Raw genomic sequence first — 19,257 nt, forward strand, 5'->3', positions numbered from 1 at the left:
TTGCACAGTTTGTGTTGGTTGTCCTTCATCAGTGGTCACAGGACGCTGTTGGCTGGATATTTTTGGTTGGTGGACTATTCTCAGTCCAGCAGCGACACTGAGGTGTTTAAAAATTCCAGTAGCACTGCTGTGTCTGATCCACTCAGACCAGTGCAACACACACTAACACGCCACCACCATGTCAGTGTTACTGCAGTGCTGAGAATGATCCACCACCCAAACAGTACCTGCTCTGTGAGGGTCCATGGGGGTCCTGACCACTAAAGAACAGGATAAAAGGGGGCTAACAAACTATGCAGAAAAACAGATGGACTACAGTCTGTAACTGTAGAACTACAAAGCGCAGCTATACAGTAAGTGGAGCTGATAAAATGGACAATGAGCACAGAAACAAGGAGGTGGTCAGAATGTTATGCCTGAGCGGTGCATGTGGAGCATGCTTAGCTTATTAAGCCTTTAAAGGGTTCCTCATGCTTAAATGTGTTTATAAGACAGTTCTCTAAAGATCTATCCACTGAAAGCACTTTATGTATACACTCATCAGCCACTTTATCAGGTACCTGTTCACTTGCTTGTTAATAGAAATAGCTAATCAGCCAATCACACGGCCGCAACTCAATGCGTTTAGGCACGTAGAGGTGGTCAAGACAACTTGCTGAAGTGCAGACCGAGCATCAGAACGGGGAAGAAAGGGGATTTAAGGGACTTTGAACGTGGCGTGGTTGTTGGTGCCAGACGGGCTGGTCTGAGTATTTCAGAAACTGCTGATCTGCTGGGATTTTCACACACAACCATCTCTAGGGTTTACAGAGAATGGTCCGAAAAAGAGGAAATATCCAGTGAGCGGTCAGTTGTGTGGACGAAAATGCCTTGTTGATGTGAGAGGTCAGAGGAGAATGGACAGACTGGTTCCAGATGATAGAAAGACAACAGGGACTCTAATAACCAACCAGAATCTCTGAGGAACGTTTCCAACACCTTGTTGAAAGTGTGCCACGAAGAATTAAGGCAGTTCTGAAGGCAAAAGGGGGTCCAACCTTTTAATAGTACCTAATTTTACTGTGCCCAATAAAGTGGCTGCTGAGTGTAAGTTCCTTTATTGTTCTTGGCTTGAACATACAGTTCAATGAAATATACTTCATTCGTAAACAATATTTATATTATGGAGACCCTTGGGACTTCAAAAAGGTTCTTCACAGATGCACATCTCATTTACAAACAGTTCCTCAACAAACCGTGCGCTGAAAGGTAATTTAGGTTCTTAAAGATGTCAGAAAACATTCTAGAAAAAACATCTTTGAGAGATCTTTTTAAATAAGAAACAAGTTTATCATTCATTTAAAGCCTTTAGAGGATCCATATACACATCTCCTTTACAAAAATACTTCCCTGAAGCTGCTATTGATTAAATCTGGACGAAAATGTCACTGTGTCCACTTTAAATTGGCTTTGCTTTGCCTTTTGGTGGAAGCTGTGCCTCTTTTAGGCCTCATTGTCCAGGACTGTGAAATTCATGTTCAAGGCCTTTGGACTGCTTGACACCAGGGATCATTGAGTAGGAAGAAGCAGCTGTCTGCCTGATGACAGGGAGGTAGGGGGGGCCTGGAAAGGTCTGATAAGTACCCCTCTCTCTACCTCTCTCTCTCACCCTCCCCTCTCTGGCTAGCACCATGACTGGGAGGTCTGCTTGTGTGCCTCACCTCAGCTGAGATTACATGGCTCACATTCCCATTGATGCATGCACTAGCAGGCCCAGTTCCTGGCCCCCGAATAGAGGGGGCCCTGTAAACTGCATCAAAGCAAAATCCTGAGGTTTCTCCACTGGCTCGCTGGCTCTCTCTCCCGCTCTCTGGGCTGCCTGGCTAAAGGTCACTGCTTTAAGTGTGCAGAAATAAAGTTGAGGCTGGTGTGAGACTGGGGTGAGTTATGTTTGATGTCAGTCTCCCAACCTTGTCTGGCCTCAATGAGCCACAGTATGCAACTGAGAGCTGAATTAAAAATGCATGAACCATCATGCTCAAAGCACTCAGATTCTCTGGAACAAAAAGTTAAGCTTTTGTTTGTTTTTATAATCTTCAATAATGTCCTCAAAGTACTTTCTTGGTAAAGTAGAAGAATAATTCAGACCTTCACTGCTCAGAAGCTATTTATAACCACATCATATATAAGTTAACTTTAAAATATGTATTGAATGCTGTCCCCACTCATCTTCAACTAATTGTGCATCAAATAGGTGCCAAAATAAAAACACTACCATAGAAGATCTACTTTTGGATGCCTGTCAATGGATGGTTCAATTGAACCACACCACTCAAGTGAAAGGTTCTTTAGGGTTGTGGTTCTCAAATTGGACCTCAGGGATCATTTAACAGTACGCATTTTGTTCAACCATGCATTGCTGGAGTTGCAGCAAGAAATCTCAACCATATTGGGTACCTGAAGACTGGTCTTGGAACCACTGTTTTAGGTGGTTCAAATTTGGTTCTTATATAGCATTGCTGCAAAGATCCCTTCTCGGTGCCTTTATTTGTAAGGTGGGTCATTTTCTGTTGGGGATTAAGTGGTTGCAAGATGGAAAAGATGGTACTGAAATATTTTGGAGCTCCATGAAAAGCAGAACATTGAGATCCATATCAGTCAATTCCAAAAATGTAAGCTGATTTTGTGCCATCTGACTAGTCCATCATATCAGTTGTCAACTACACCTGCATGCTGCGCCCAGTGTTTGAGTGTGGGTCTGATGCTCTCCCATTGCCTTGGAGAGCAACACTGAGATTTCCAAAAAAAAAAAAAAACAGCAAGGGAACAATTTATTGATTAATTTATTTATTGTTCCATTGATTGGCAGACAAAAATATTGCTTCTTATGTAAGGTAACATTAAGAAACTTATTTCAAACGGCACTAACATGACATCATTTTCTTGATGAATGCACAGTGTCTCATTTACATCTGAATGCTTTCATAATTGCATGCAATTGTTTCCTGCTAAATATAGTTGATTATGGACAATATGCACAAAACCCATACATGGCCACAGTCATTGGATCTGTCCGTTCCAAACAAACTAACTCGCCATCCACTTTTTGAAATCTCTGTCCACATTTGATCAGGTGCTTACAAGTTGGGGTAATGGAATATTAAGTGATGAAGTGAGGTGTAAAATGAAAAAAATATTAAATATTGTGGTTTAGTTTAATAAGTCCAGTTCACTGATTTACCCCTTTCCACACCCATGTCCTTTAGACGGGCTTTGAAATAGTTGGCTACATTTTTGCTTCAGTGCCTTCTATAAATCCAACTCAACCAGACAGAATATGCTTGACGAAAGATGCGTAGTTGATGCAGCCGTTCGCGTCTTCTTGTCCTGCCATCAGTCGATCAACCTCATCCTCAGTCATCCTCTCTCCAAGTGTTGCCAGAACATGCCTCAATTCTGCCCCCATGATGGTTCCATTGCCTTCCTTATCAAAGACTCGTAGGCCCTCAACAAAGTCCTCAAAGTTGCCCTGATCTTTGGCCCGGGAAATGTGCTGGAGCATGGGCAAGAAGGTCTCAAAGTCCACCAGCTTTGTGCTCATCTCCTCTGGCCGGGGTTTCCCCAGAACCTTCAGGACGTCGGCGTTGGTGGGGTTTTGGCCCAGGGCCCTCATCACATCACCACACTGCGCAAAGGTTATCTTCATCTCGCCCTTGGGTGTGCGGTCAAACAGCTGAAACGCTTCCTTGAATTCCTCAATCTGGTCAGCGGTGTATTCCAAGGTGATGCTCTTGGGGTCAAACTCAGGCTCTTTTGGAGGCTCAGGCTCTGCCGGAGGGGCCAATTTGGCAGCCGCTGGGGCCGGGGCAGCCTCCTTTTTCAGGTCTGGCTTCTTGGGTTCCGGTTTCTTTGTTTCTATTTTCTTGGGGGCCATGGTGCTGTGGACAAGAACAGCCTCCTTGATCCTGGCTAAGGGGCAGAAACAGTGAGAGAAGGTCAGGCAGTAGGTGGTAGCTCAGGGCACAGAGGCTGAGGTTGTACGTCAAAGCTTTTATATCATCTCACCCCAGGGAGGAGAGATCAGGCCCACTAGTCTGGCCTAGGGCACACTATAAAAGGAAGAAATCCAAAATAGACATGGCTGCACACGACGTCAACAATGAACTATTGTCCTCAGCTGTTCTCACAGTTAGTTGACTGAGAGCACCCAGTGCAACAACTGCTAGATTAAGACTGCTGGGCTAATAATATGTGATATGACCATCTTGCCCATAGCCACTTTATCTTGTCTCCTTGCATATCATTATGGTCAGGAGAAAACAAGGGATGCAAAAATCAGACACATTTCTGCTTATTCTATTTCTTTCTTTCTTTCTTTCTTTCTTTCTTTCTTTCTTTCTTTCTTTCTTTCTTTCTTTCTTATGACAAAATAAACATATTTTTGGACTGTGTGGGTTAAATGAACACATTTATCACATCTGCTAATTTTCAGCACTTTATATTAGCCAAAGGCACAATATACTTAACATTATTTCCTCTTAAATGAGCCAAACTGGTAATGTAACAATCAAAAAACACTGATTGAATAAAATGTTGTATCAACAGTAAGCAGCAACAGTAGCATATACACTGTGTGATTACTTGTCTCACATTATTTATTCCATCTTAAATCAGCCAAAATCAGCATAATAAACTTGCCGATGGACATTTGGAGATAAAATCATCTGATTCCAGTCTTGGCTGATTCTGATTGTGTATCTCTATAGTAGATCGACTTTTGGATTCCGGTCAATGGATGGTTTAATTGAAACTCAATCCGCACCGCTCAAGTCAAAGGTTCTTTAAGGTTGTCGTTCTCAAATTGGTCCTCAGGGATCATTTGACAGTCCACATTTTTGTTCAACCTCAATGCACTGTGAGCTGGGTTGGAGCAAGACACCTCAACCATATGGGGTATCCGAAGACTGGTCTGGGAACCACTGTTTTAGGGATCCAAATCTGGTTCTTATATGGCATTGCTGCAGAGATCCCTTCTTGGTGCCTTTATTTGTAAGGTGGATTGTTTTCTGGATGGGATTTAACAATTGCAGAATTGAGAAGATGGCGCAGGAATGTTTTGTAGCTCTAGGAAAAGCAAGATGTACCTCTAGAGAAAAGAAGGTTTGCTTTCAAATGTCTTCCATTTGTCATTAGACCCTTTTCACAGTAGCTGTAAAATGTGATTTCCACCTATTTTAGACATTAAGCAAAAAGTGAGTATGTGTAAGATCAATAAAACCAGAAGTAAACTGGATTGGCACTTTCACCTGTTTCTTCAATATAAAGAAAGCTACAGTTGTGTGTTCGCTTCGTCTGAGTATGGGCCGTCTTTGTGGAGAAGTGTGAATAGTTTTCGCAGTAGGGGGTTCTCACCTCTCATCGCTCACTAGCAACTCAAAACAGAGTCACAAGACCTCACACACAGGGAGCAAACAGTGTTGTAGTCGATCAGATAACAGAGTTACAGTGATTTGATTGCATTTTTAGGCAATAGAGCACGAGAGGGAGTGTGTTATTGTGAAATAACATCACGGCTGTGATTTGGTCGCCGTAGATCATCACAGCCGTGATGTTATAGCGATAACACAATCTTGAGTGTTCTACTGCTTTAATACAGCAGTTAAATAAATACAGTAAGAAATGAATAAACTGGCTGTGATCGCGGCGTTTAAGATGTTTTAATGTTCAGTTCCTTCCTCCAAATTATAGCTCCTTAACGAGCAGCTTGTTTCTAGGTCAGAGTAACGAGCTCCGCCCACTCGCTGCTCAGCCGGCAGTTTGTTCTCCGGCTCCATACAATAAATTCCCAAACTGTTGTCACCACTGAGCAGCTTTATTGTTTTATTGGGTCAGTTTTATGGCTCAGTCTGATTTGGTCCAACTCTGAAGATCAGACACGTTTGGCAAATGGTGTTGGGCTCATTTCTGGCTGATTCCAGGTTGTTCAGCTGTTCTTCTGTTACAGCTGCCGACTGAAAAGCTGCTCAGTGGTGACGACAGTTTGGGAATTTAGTGTCGTCTCATCTTCAGAGTCGGACCAAATCGGCTGTCGGTCAAATGTGATCGTAAAAGCGTCCGTTTTCTGTTTGTGGCAAAGTAAGAAGTAAAAATGTTCAGACGGCTTGAGCGTCTCCTACAGTCGTCAAACTCGTTGCTAAGCAACGGCATCTTAGTGGAGTGATATAGTGTCGGTTAAAAAAACGTGATGTTATGGCGAAATAACAGCACGATTGGAGCGCTTCTCAACTAATGAGCTTGTGTGGCCAGAACTGTTGTATAAATTGAATATATCCAACTCGATTTCCACTCCACTGGTGGAACAGTCACAGCAGTGGCAGCAGAATAAGGCATTCACACAATATAAAAAGCAGCATTTTTTTTTCTTTAAAAAACGTTTGTGTCTTGGGCCCTTAATTTAAAAAAGCAGAATTTATTATCAGTCATGATAAAGAAAAGAAAATAAAGCAGTTTAATTTAGTCTGAAACAGCGTTGCTGGGAAACTGTCTTTCCAGCAGTCATGTTGGAATGATTTTTGGCGATGCATACTTCATGACTTCGCCTTAGGCAAAGTAGTGGCTTAAAATTTTGAAGCTCCTGCCAAATTTTCTTTCCCTCAGTAGAATTTTTGGTCTTGCTTTTGTTTTTGTTTTTTCATTTGTATTATTATTGTTTTTACGCCTCCCATTCCACAAGATATCTTCTGTAATATATCAGAGGGGATATCACTACAGACAATGCTGATATGAGGTTATTCATATGCTGCTTACCTTCATCACAGTCTGTTGTTTAAGATGGCTATAACAAGGGATAAATAGCGGGTTTAAGAGGATTGCACGGCAGCTGGACTAGATTATTCTGAAGCTGTTTTAACCCATGTAAAAGAATCCCTTTATGAGTGTTATGCCAGTGTGGTAGACTTCACAGGTGGTCTTCAAGCTTCTGCGTTACAGAGGTATTCAGAAGGAGTCCTGCTTCAAACAGTTTATCCGTCATACTCAAGTGTTACTGTCGGAGAGATTGCCACAGGTGGGCATTAACTGCTGTGAAATTGGCAGGGTTGTATAAATTGGGTCTCTTTTAATTTGGGCAACGAGCCACTTCATTTTTTTTTTCTCCTGAATCCTGTCATTACTGGAGAAGAGACATAAAACCGCAGAGCATGTTTCTTCAGCAAACTGCACTTAAGGTAACATATAAAGCAGATTGGTCCTTGAACATTCATTGTAAGTCATAAAAAAGGTGCATCTGAACGTAGAACATGGGCGCAATGGCTCATCAAAACCTTATACACGGGGAGGGATATCAAAGAGCAAGCGTAACGAGAGGTGGACGTCCTCTAGGCACTTTTACCTCATAAAGCCTGAGCATCAAACACAGGTAGACATCAAATGTGCTTTCTCTGGCACGTGCCCCAGACTTCCAGATATAAATATTCAAAGAAAGTACCATGGATTAGCTTACCTATTAATTTCAAATGTAACTGCCATACGCTGTACGAAGAGCAGGGATGGAAACTGACATGCTGGCACAGATGGTGCCAATTTGACAAACTGAACCCTCTAGAGATCAGGTGACTGAAAGCAAAATAATGACATGGCGATGAGTGTGAGCATGCTAATCCACAGACTAAAAAAGCAATGCTTATTTATACTTCTGTAAGCCGTGGAAAAGCTGGGAAAAGAAACTCTGTGATTTCTAATGGAAAATACATAGAAACATGTCAAATGTGTTGCTCTACATTCTTACAAAAGGTGGTTCTTCAAGGGTTCTTTTGTGAAGGCGCTGGTTCTACTTAGAACCATAAGTTCTGTATAGAACAATCTCATGCTTAAACTGGCCAGAATCTGTGTATGTCATGCCTTACTTCAATTATTTTCTTCACCATTCAATTCTTCTGAAAACAGCTTAGTTCATCCATATAGTTCTTTTTTTTTTAGATTGATGTGATTTTGAGACGTTTCTATTGGTCCATTCATCATGAAATGCTCGCACAGTGTAAAATGTGCACATGCACACACACACACACACACACACACACATGCACACACACACACGCAGCATTGTGAGGTTTTCAATATAGCAGGATTGATATATTCAATAATAACACAGTTAATAAAGATAAATAAATAAATAAGACTGAAACCGCCGCAATTTCAGAGAGTCTTGCTGATCCCAGCAAGTCATGAGTTGTGTAATTGAGAAGACTTTTTTGCCGGGCTCTTCAACTTAAAGCCTTCATAAATATTTATTTGCTGATGGAGAAATCCGCGTCCCTTTGTTCGCATGGAAATGAGTTGGCGTGTGGCGAGAGCGCGTCGACAAAGGTTGATGGAAGCGCTTTGAGAGCCACTCGGTATCCTTACAAATCTTTTCTTCACTCGGAGAGGTTAATCAATGTGCAGTCGAGCAAATCAACTGCGGCGCTCAATGACAGGGAAAACGCGCTGGTGGGAAGAAATCATTATAATCAACTCGCTCCTTCTACAGCAAAAATGTGACCGAAAGATCTGAGTGTGGGAAAGAGAAAGAATTGCCTCCTTCTGCCGGTCGACTTCTGATCCAGCGGTGCTGTCGACCTGCGCCGTGTTTGAAGTGTGCGTAAATTGATTTAGCGTGTTTTTCAGATGTGAACGTTTTGTTATTGGAGCAGAATTGAAGGGGAATGGTGGGGGAGCAGGTTTGGAATTCTTTTCTTTCAAAGTGTGTCCTTGGTAACCTCTCTTAATTAGCAATTGCACTTTAGGGCTGAAGCTGCGAGGTCTGGTATGCAATCAATATTGTTTTCGATGAGGGTGCTACAGTATGTATGATTTCATGGACGTTGCCATGACAACAAAAAACCCTGCGGTGGATCATTCTGCAAGGAGTGACCACAGGTTGGAGTGCTTGTGTCTTGCTTCATGTCTGCTTTCATATCAGAACGCCTCCTGTACCTCTTGCCATTTTAAACAAAAACTGTGGTGATTTGAGGTGTTTAAGTGGCTTGGATGGCGTTCTGACCTCCACGCAGTGTCCACTTTATTAGAAACACTTTCCTTATAGGTTCACTTTACATGTTATAGGTGTCCAATTACAGACTGCAGCCCATCTGTTGTCAAGCTCAATGTGCCAGCTGCCCTCTATTCCATTCACCAGTTTTCTGTGGTATATGATATGTTTATTAGGTTGACCAGATACTGTTTACAGTCAGATCCATGATTATTAATAAACACTAGTAAAAAAAAGTTTATGAAATGATGTCTTATTGTCAATGTGCTCTCTCATACTGGAAATATGAGTGAAATATAACCTCTAATCAGAGTAAATTTAGTCCAACAAAACAAAAAATCCTAATCAAGAAATGTATCTTGAACAAACCATGTGTCACAGTTTTTGAAACCCTTTGATATACACACTAGTGAACACCCTATCCACGGCGCCCGGGGAGCAGCTGGGGGTTAGGTGTCTTTCTCAAGGACACCTCAGTCATGGACTGTCGGCCCTGGGGATCGAACCGGCAACCTTCCGGTCACAGGGCCAGTTACATTACAATGTTTAAGCCCAGGAGTGTTCAGGAGCTCTTAAGTGGTCACCCATGACTTCCAGTTCAACTGGGGCATAAATATGAGACTCCCGACAGGCCAAATTCCCTTAATCAATTATCAACATGGGGAGGTTTACAGAATACACAAACAAATTGGGAGAAGTGCAGTGATCTTTGTAAATCAGGCCTGAAAATGTCCAGATTCATATTAAAAAGTTTAAAACAACCAGAGCCGTAGAGAACCTGCCTGGATGAGGAAGCATGTGTATTTTACTGCTAATCACAGTGAGTATGGTGGTCAGAGAGGCAACGATTTATCCAGGGAGGAACGATTGATACGAAGATGGTAGCATTTTAGAGGTCATGGATTATCCACCACCTCTTTGGCAACAAAGCATATGAAACATCACCAAAATGAAACACTGTTTGTGGCACTGCACTGAGGCCGGACATTTTTCACATTGGTGTCATCGGTAGGCTAAGAAACCAAAAATCCCACTGACTACGTGGTCATGAACTGGACACTGATGAAGGGCGAGAATTAAATTTCAAATGTAGGCCTTGTGGTTGATATGCAGCTCTACTGATTCAGTGCAGGGACAGGAAGCTATGGATGCATGTCTGAAAAGGATTCATCTGCCAATAAGAATTTACAAAAATTTGCAATTAGTACAAGTTCGGTCCAGACATTCTCTCAGGCAGTACTAAGCAGTCCAGCAGACTTTCCTGCAGGTTAATGTCAGAACATAGCGATGGACTGAGGCAGGCCTGAGTAGTGGACCGATTGCATAAGGTTAAATGTGAATGCAGAGTATAGATTTGACATTTTGTAAGTCTATGAGTGTGAGATTTGCGTGACCCTACTGAAGTCTATAGCAGTCCTTGAACATTACGCTACAATTATGGCAACTCTGTAATAGGACCCATGCATTTGTTAGAGTTCTCATAGACCTTTCATGGTACGTTCTTCTTGGGGCCTGCTCTTGAAAGTCCTCTCGCTAATGTTCCCACACAATTGATGAATGATGAATTAATGAACCTGGTCCATTTCATTTACAAGAGTGAGGGCGCGCATAGGACGGGGCCGCATAGAAATACCATTTTAATCTATTACAACCGCTTTCAGTTCTAGCACACAATGCAATTCATCATCTTTGTCTGGGGCAGTCACGGTATTGCCTTATATGATTGTGTTATCCATTTAGCTTCTCCTTACCTGATCCAGCTGGTCTCTCTCAATCTGACGCTGGAGGAAAACGAATACGTGTGCTTGGATGTATCGAGCAAGGGTTAAGACCATTATCCTCCCTGTCCTTAGCGTAGAGGTCATAAGAGAGTTTCAGAGGCCTGACAGCTTGTCTAGGCTTGTTAAATAGGGAAGAAGAGTGAGAGTGTGTGTGTGTGTGTGTGTGTGTGATGGCGTTTGTGTGTCTGATGGGGGGGGAGTTGAGCCACAGATGAGTGTCAAGGTCACACCTCCCCAAAGACTGAAACTAAATGCGTGGAACAACGGGAAGAGTAATGAGACAGAGTAACGTGAGACATACACACACATGCAGACGTGTACTACCCAGATATACTGCACAAAATTCAGACATCATCCTTCATGTATTTAATTTCCAGTCTAAACAGCTATTAAATACAGGTTATTCATTGTCAGCTTTGCAAAGAAGGCAGAAAACTTACATTAAGTTCATTAAACTTCTACATTAAACTTCTATTTCATAGAAATCCACAGGGATATTTTTCCACGCTTCCAAAGTTCAGTCAGAAGTTGGCAGACTTTTCAGCTTCTCACTATCCAAGTGATGCCAAACACATTCAATGATGCTGAGGTCTTTAGAAAGGTGTGACCTCTACTTTATATGCTCAAGACTGGGGTTCAATCCCCTGCCTTGACAAACCCTCTACATGTTACCCTTAAGGGTCCTTGGGCAAGACTCCTAACTCTACCTTCGCCCGCCTGTGTAAATTAATCAAATTATAAGTTGCTCTGGATGAAGGCGTGTGCAAAATGCCATAAATGTCAATGTAAAGTAAAGGTCTGGACTCTAATACTCTGGATACCTAAAACATCTACAGGAAAAAAAAGTGGTTAAATGGTTTCTCATTAACACAGAACAGTTTAACATTCAAATCAAAGCTCGATGTCAATGTTGCTTTGCAGAAGAACCTATGAAGAACCCTGTAATAGTATCTCCTCTGAGATTTCAGTATTTGTTCACTCATTTATAGGTGTCAAAAAAGGGCCCTGAGACAGCTCAAGACCTTCGAAGGCCTTAAAATGACCCTGAGTATAGTAGAGTCTCACTATATATGAATTAACTCTTAACTGCTGGGCGTAATCCCCGTGTGCGCCTTTAGCCCTGCTAGCATGACCCTACGGCCACTTTACAGAAACAAAACAGCATGTCATGTCATTGATTTATGATCGCTTTTGAAGGCATCTACTTGACATTCTGCTGCAGTCACTCTTTCTCTCTCTGCCTCAGAGGAAAGCTCCCTCGATCCCTTCTCTTCCCCTCCCCTCAGTGTCTGCCGTTCTTTATGGTTTAGCTGTCCAGCCAGACTCTGAGCCTTTAAGCATGGAGATAAAGGGAAAACTGGAGCAGGGGCCAAACAAGAGGGACCAAAGAGGCTAGCGGCAGCAGCTGAACGCTCTAGGGGTCTAGTCGAGGCTTGGGGGGCCTGTGGAGGTGAACATGACTGGTGTTGCGGCTGACATTTTCACCGTGGCCCAGAAGAGTCCAGTGATCTAATAAAAGAGCGGCGGGCTCCAGGCGCCTTGCTCCGAAGGCCTTAGAGAGTGAATCAGACGCCCAGGAGACCCCAGCGCCAGGCCTGATGTCAGAGCAGGGCTAGACAACTGACAGCTGGTCTTCACACAGCCCTTTCACCGGGTTAACACTGGCCATCCTTACCAGCAGACTGAACATGCTTTGGGTGAGGCCAACGATAGACCACATGAATGCTGTTAGTGGCATTGTAATTACCTGGTCCACTATGCCTTGGGGTTTTGGTGAATGGCTATAATCTTCCATTTAATTGCACACAAACTAATCTCAAGGGCCATGCTTCTAATCTACATTCATATACACTGACCGTCCACTTCACTAGAACCTCCTAGATTTCCACTTACTAGCCATTTTATTACAGAGACTTTCCTTACAGGTCCACTAAATAAGTGTACAATTACAGACTGTAGTGTTTGCTGTCACTGGTAATTTCTCTTCTATCCTTTTAATTACCCTACAGCAGCAGTGACGCTGTAGGGGTAGGGTGGTGATAGTGTGAGTGTATCAGTGGTCGTTGCTGGGGCTTGTGCAAATATCTCACACGTCTCATATTCAGTTGTAATTTGAATGATTTAGATGGACTGGATTGTCTTAGATGACAAGCTGCAAAATGTTGCAAAAAGTTTACTTATAACATAATTTGTAAAATGTGACCAACAATATCCTTTCATTCCATCAAAGGTTTCAAAATCATTTGGATGCTGGACATTTTTAGCACTCTTTCAAATGAAGCTTTTAAAAGACCATTTGCTTTATCATTAAAAATCTATATTCTAATGTGTCTGTTGTCTGTGATTATAAACACCCAGATGCCTATGTATATATATATATATATATATATATATATATATATATATATATATATATACATAGGCATTTGGGTGTTTTTGTCCTTATATATAAATATTTTCTATTTATTTTTTATTTTTATTACTTTCACTGTTTATTATTATTATTATTATTATTATTATTATCATTATTATTATTATTATCATTATTATTATTATATATTGTATAATATATATTATTATTATTTTGTATGTGTTTCTACATGTCAAATTTAATATTGAGCATTCCTTTTTTTATTTTATTTAGCATGACATTTTAATTTTTCCAGCTTGAATCTACATTTGCAACTCACTATATTTATGACTGCTGGCCTTCTGATTGATTAATGGATGGATGGATGGATGGATGGATGGATGGATGGATGGATGGATGGATGGATTGATTGATTGATTGATTGATTTCTTTCTTTCTTTCTTTCTTTCTTTCTTTCTTTCTTTCTTTCTTTCTTTCTTTCTTTCTTTCTTTCTCTCTGTATACATTCTGTTGATGCTGCATATGAACATGTGGAGACAGGAATGAATAAAAGACAGTGAGGCAGCAGACTACACTTATAAATACTCAGAGATGCGGCCTTTTTTTGTCTCTTTATCGTCCGGGAGAGACACAAAGGTGTTTGCACGAGGCAGCGGTGGAGGGGTCTCTAAAGCAATTTGCTGCTTTTGCATAATCCACAGACTCCCCACTCTGAGCAGAGCTATTTCTGTTAAACACACTAAGCAGATTACATTGCAGCCAAAAAGTGTAATGTATTCCTTCACTCTGCTTTTGGAAAGAGAAAACAGAAGAAGAAAAAAACAGAGGGCGATAGCATTTCTTACATTATTTCCATCCACCGCAGGACAAGAAAGAGAGAGAGGGAATAAGGGACAGAGGGATGAAAAGGCAAAAAAAAAAATCATCTTCACATCCAAGATTCGTCTGGGACATTGTACTCGGTATCTGAGATAAAAATATTGCCTTTCTGTGGAGTTTTTTAATAGATGATCTAAATTCTTAACAGGTTTTTTTTTTTCTCCGCAGCCATGAATTGATATATATGAAATGTTATGTGTGTATATATATATATATATATATATATATATATATATATATATATATATATATATATATATATATATATATATATATATATATATATATATATATAACACACACACACATACATATATATATATATATATATATATATATATATATATATATATATATATACCAATCTGGCATAACACCCAAATTCAAAAGTACCTGTTCTGTGAGGGTCCATGGGGGTCCTGACCACTGAAGAACAGGGTAATAGGGGGCTAACAAAGTATCAGAGAAACAGATGGACTACAGTCTGTAACTGTGGAACTACAATGTCCACCTATATAGTAAGTAGAGCTGATAAAATGGACAATGAGGGTAAAAACAAGGAAGTGGTTTTATATATATATATATATATTGGGGGGACATTTTTGGCTGTCCCAGACTGGAATACTAAAGAGAGAGAGAGAGAGAGAGAGAGAGAGAGAGAGAGAGAGAGAGAGAGAGAGAGAGAGAAAGAAAGACAGCAGGGGGTTCAGCCTCAGTGGTAAACTCCATTGGGAAGGCTGGCGTATGGGGAGATTTTCCCTCATCAGTGTTTCGTTCACTTTATTTATGCATTCGTTTCCCTCTGACACATCAGGCCCAGCTGTTCCCTCCATACACAACGTTTAGCCCAGTAAAGAAAGAAGAAATGTCTGGCTTAGCAGGGGATGAATGGAGGAATGTACTGTATGTAGAGCATGTGGCTGCTTTTCCTCCCTGCATTCACATTTACACTGATCTGCAAACAGCTTCAGCCATTACAAACCTCCTCCCTTTACATCACGCTGGACACAAGACTGTTCTCAGAACAGCCTAGAAGTGCAACATCCATCAATCCCCATATGGGATGAGAGGGAAAGACATAAATAAAGATTTAAAGGGAGGATACTGTGGGTTTTTACTGAGGCATTATGGGTATGTTTGTGCATGTATGTAGATTTTCAGGACAAAAATATAGATGTGATTAACCATTTTCAAACGTTTGGGCGCCCCAGGTCAAATCCCACTTTTTTTTTTTTTTTCCCATTTTCTAGGTGAAAATAAGTTCCCATCTTCTACAGAAAACGCACTTCTGCACATAGTAATGCACACATTTGTTAAATATAACATATGGGGGAAAAAATGAAGCATAAATTATAGCTTGCAAAAAGTTTTTGACACATTTTAATTTTAACGTTCTATTTTATCCCCGTGTTTCTGGTAGAGAACATGTTAACGTATCTTCCCTTAGAAAGTTAGGTGTAAATTGACAGGGGTGTTATACCTTTTCAGGTGGGGGTGTAACCAAATATGAATGCATTATTCAGAAAGAATATCATCTGTGAAAAAGATATACATTGAGTTTTACCGCATATGTCTCTGGGATGGATAGGAAACTATTTGCAACCCATAGCACATCACTACAGCACTAGAGAAGACCTCACGATTCACCAGACACTCTGCTCGTCTGCATCCATAGCCACGTCTGAATAGTTGAAAGAAACGTTCTTTATCTGATCTGTAGCCAGTGACTTCTAATTACACATCGCTGCTGTCAGAACAAAACCTTGCATCTCCATTTTTGTCATTTTTCAGCTTTTGACATAAATTGAAAATTCCCATAGTGCTATATATAGTGTGTAAATTCCATGATGAATGGACCAAAAGAAATGATCTAAAAGTACTTGGGGAAAAAGTCTGGTTCTATTGACTTTCATTAAAAGTAGAGTAGGTTTTTACCTCCTCCTGTAAAGTTACAATTTTGGAGATTTTGAGGTTTTGATCCATCAACAGTGATATATAACTAAAACATATGCAATGCATGTGCAATATGTCATCATAGCTGATCAGCTTATGGAATGTATTTAACAAACATGGACATGTTATTACACATTTGCATTGTGCTTTTGCATTCATATCATTCTGCAAAATTCTGTACATTATATTTTTTTAGCATATGTTATCAGACCGTGGGCGGCACGGTGGCGTGGTGGGTAGCGCTGTCGCCTCACAGCGAGGAGGGCCTGGGTTCGATTCCCTGGCCGGGCGACCGGCGTCCTCTCTGTGTGGAGTTTGCATGTTCTCCCCGTGTCTGCGTGGGTTTCCTCCAATTGGACATGTTAAATTGCCCCTAGGTGTGAGTGACTGTCTGTCTGTCTGCCCTGCGATGGACTGGCGACCCATCCAGGGTGTGTCCTGCCTTCCGCCCGAAGAGTGCTGGGATAGGCTCCAGCACCCCCCTGCGACCCTGATGGAGAAGCGGCTTAGAAAATGGATGGATGTTATCAGATCTGCAATGTAGAAGTAGCTAAATATTTTTCTAAATACTTTTTAAATACATACATGCTGAAATGAAGTGATTGTGATACTGATTCTGATTTGTATCATACATGGGACATGTTTATTATGTAAAGGTACGCACATATACCCAAAACGTATAGGCCATGATGTGTGTGTGTGTGCTTGTTTGTGGGTGAAGGAAGGATGCCAGTCTGGTGATTTGTAGACATAAACTCCATGAATGAAAATAAATACCGTCTGGGTCTTGGATGATAATAACAGAGAGCCTTGAATTGTACTCAGGTTTCAGCACGAATACTGGCCGAATGCCATGACTAACATATCTCATCAGGTTATTTTTGGCATCTTTGTGGAATCCACCACAGGATTCCAGTGTGTATTCCATAGCTTAGACAACAAGCCGATCTGAATCTATTGTCAAATAACACTAGCTCATGCATGGTTTCAAAACCACTGCATGATCCCATGGCCCATAAACAGATTCCTCTAGCATGATGCCTCCCTTCACTATATAGTCTTTCATCTGATTGATTAAAGGGTGTGCAGTGTCTAAATTTGCCACCAACAGGTTTGCATGGAAAGTTGAAAAACCCTGAGAAGTTATTAGATATATAATACATAAAACATTTACATGTTTTTCACTATATTGCCGAAAGTATTCACTCGTCTGGCTTCACACGCATGAGATCCCATTCTTACTCTATAGGGTTTAATATGATGTCGGCCCACCCTTTGCAGCTATAACAGCTTCAACTGTCCTGGGAAGCTTTCCACAAGGGTTAGGCATGTGTTAATGGGAATTTTTGACCGTTCTTCCAGAAGTGTATTTGTAAAGTAAGACACTGATGTTGGACAAGAAGGTCTGGCTCGCAATCTCTGTTCTAATTTATCCCAAAGGTGTTCTATGGGGTTGAGGTCAGGACCTCTTTATGGACCTGTTTTGCGCACTGGTGTGCAGACTGTTCCCACAAAGTTGGGAGCATGAAATTGTTCACAATCTCTTGGTGCTGAAGCATTAAGAGCTCCTTTCACTGGAACTAATGGGACGAGCCCAACTCCTGAAAAACAACCCCACACCATAATCCCCCCTCCACCAAACTTTACACTTGGCACAATGCAGTCAGACAAGTACCGTTCTCCTGGCGACCAAATCCAGACTCGTCCATCGGATTGCCAGATGGAGAAGCGTGATTGGTCACTCCAGAGAACATGTCTCCAGTGCTCTAGAGTCCAGTGGCGGCGCTTTACACCACTGCATTGCATTGCGTTTGGTGATGTAAGGCTTGGATGCAGCTGCTCGGCCATGGAAACCCATTCCATGAAGCTCTCTACGCTGTTCTTGAGCTGATCTGTAGGACACATGAAGTTTGGAGGTCTGTAGTGATTGACTCTGCAGAAAGTTGGTGACCTCTGCGCACTATGCCCCTCAGCATCCGCTGACCGCTCTGTCATTTTACGTGGCCGACCACTTTGTGGCTGAGTTGCTGTCGTTGCCAATCGCTTCCACTTTGTTATAATCCCACTGACAGTCGACTGTGGAATATTTAGTAGTGAGGAAATTTCATGACAGGACTTGCTGCACAGGTGGCGTCCGATCACGGCACCACGCTGGAATTCACTGAGCTCCTGCGAGCGACCCATTCTTTCACTAATGTCTGTAGAAGCAGTCTGCAGGCCTAGGGGCTCGGCTTTATACACCTGTGGCCATGGAAATGATCGGAGCACCTGAATTCAATGATTTTGACGAGTGAGTGAATACTTTTGGTAATATAGTGTGTATTAAAAGCATGGCAAAACTGTTAAGGACGGTTGTTTTCTCTCCACAGAATAAGACTGTTGACCATTAATGTCAAGTGGAAGTAAAATATACAGTATAGTATCTTTTGTTTACAGACACACATGTGATATCTGCTCTTTCCACAAAATGTATCAGCTTGTTCCAAAGATTTATGATGAAGAAATGCTAAAAATATGAGCCTACAACATGCCCTGCTATTGCAGTATAAGTGCAAATACTAAGGATCAAGGTTGATTTACAGTGCATTTCCAGTTATCTTCCGAATTCAGTTCATTAAATGGCATTTATTTTAAACTGGTCAGATATTTTTTTTTGTTGATGTGTGCTATGAATTCATCATGGTACCTCACTGAACATGCATCAGGCACCGTTTTTGCATAAATTACCAGACGTTTACTGATAACACACAAAGTTTGAAGCAGCTCCACATGTTGCAAACTGTCGCTAATGCCATTATCAAAAGCTCAAGTTAAATCTGCTCCAGAGCTGCTTGAAGCCAAGCCTCTGTCAGTCAGTCAACAGCCTGGTCTATTGGAGTGGGAGGGGCACCATCTAATCCTTCTGAATCACCCAGGGCCCCATCGCAGGCGTCTCTTTGAGAGGCATTTAGTTTATTAGAAAAGTTGGTTACCTTGGGAAATCATGATCAAAGCTGAAAGAGCAATTAAGCAATACTAGGCTGTAATGAGATTTGATTTGGCTTCTCACTGTGATCCGTTTGAACCAGCTGCAGCGCATGGGGCTCCCTCAGATGAATACTGATTTGTACATTAGCGCTCATATAGTCCCAAAAATGAATCAATATTAGAGAAAAGCCAGGGAAAAAAGATTGCTGTTGGGACTCAGCGCCGTAAATAAAAGCATAATGAAGTAATGCAGTTGTGGATTCAGGCAGTTGTTGGGCAACGTTTAACTTGTCCGATTA

General features: G+C 41.5%; 1 protein-coding gene across 1 annotated transcript in view; it reads right to left on the bottom strand.

The window, feature by feature from the left end:
* Positions 1-2,809: 2,809 nt before the first annotated feature.
* The window catches only part of LOC108430399 (myosin light chain 4-like), a 34,363-nt gene continuing 17,915 nt past the window's right edge, over positions 2,810-19,257 (bottom strand). Inside the window, exon 2 of the mRNA XM_017702863.2 lies at positions 2,810-3,948. Coding sequence (XP_017558352.1) covers positions 3,302-3,948 — 647 coding nt within the window. The 3' untranslated portion in view covers positions 2,810-3,301. The remainder of the gene's footprint in view (positions 3,949-19,257) is intronic.

This window comes from Pygocentrus nattereri, chromosome 23, assembly GCF_015220715.1.
Source record: "Pygocentrus nattereri isolate fPygNat1 chromosome 23, fPygNat1.pri, whole genome shotgun sequence".
Classification (NCBI taxonomy): Eukaryota; Metazoa; Chordata; class Actinopteri; order Characiformes; family Serrasalmidae; genus Pygocentrus; species Pygocentrus nattereri.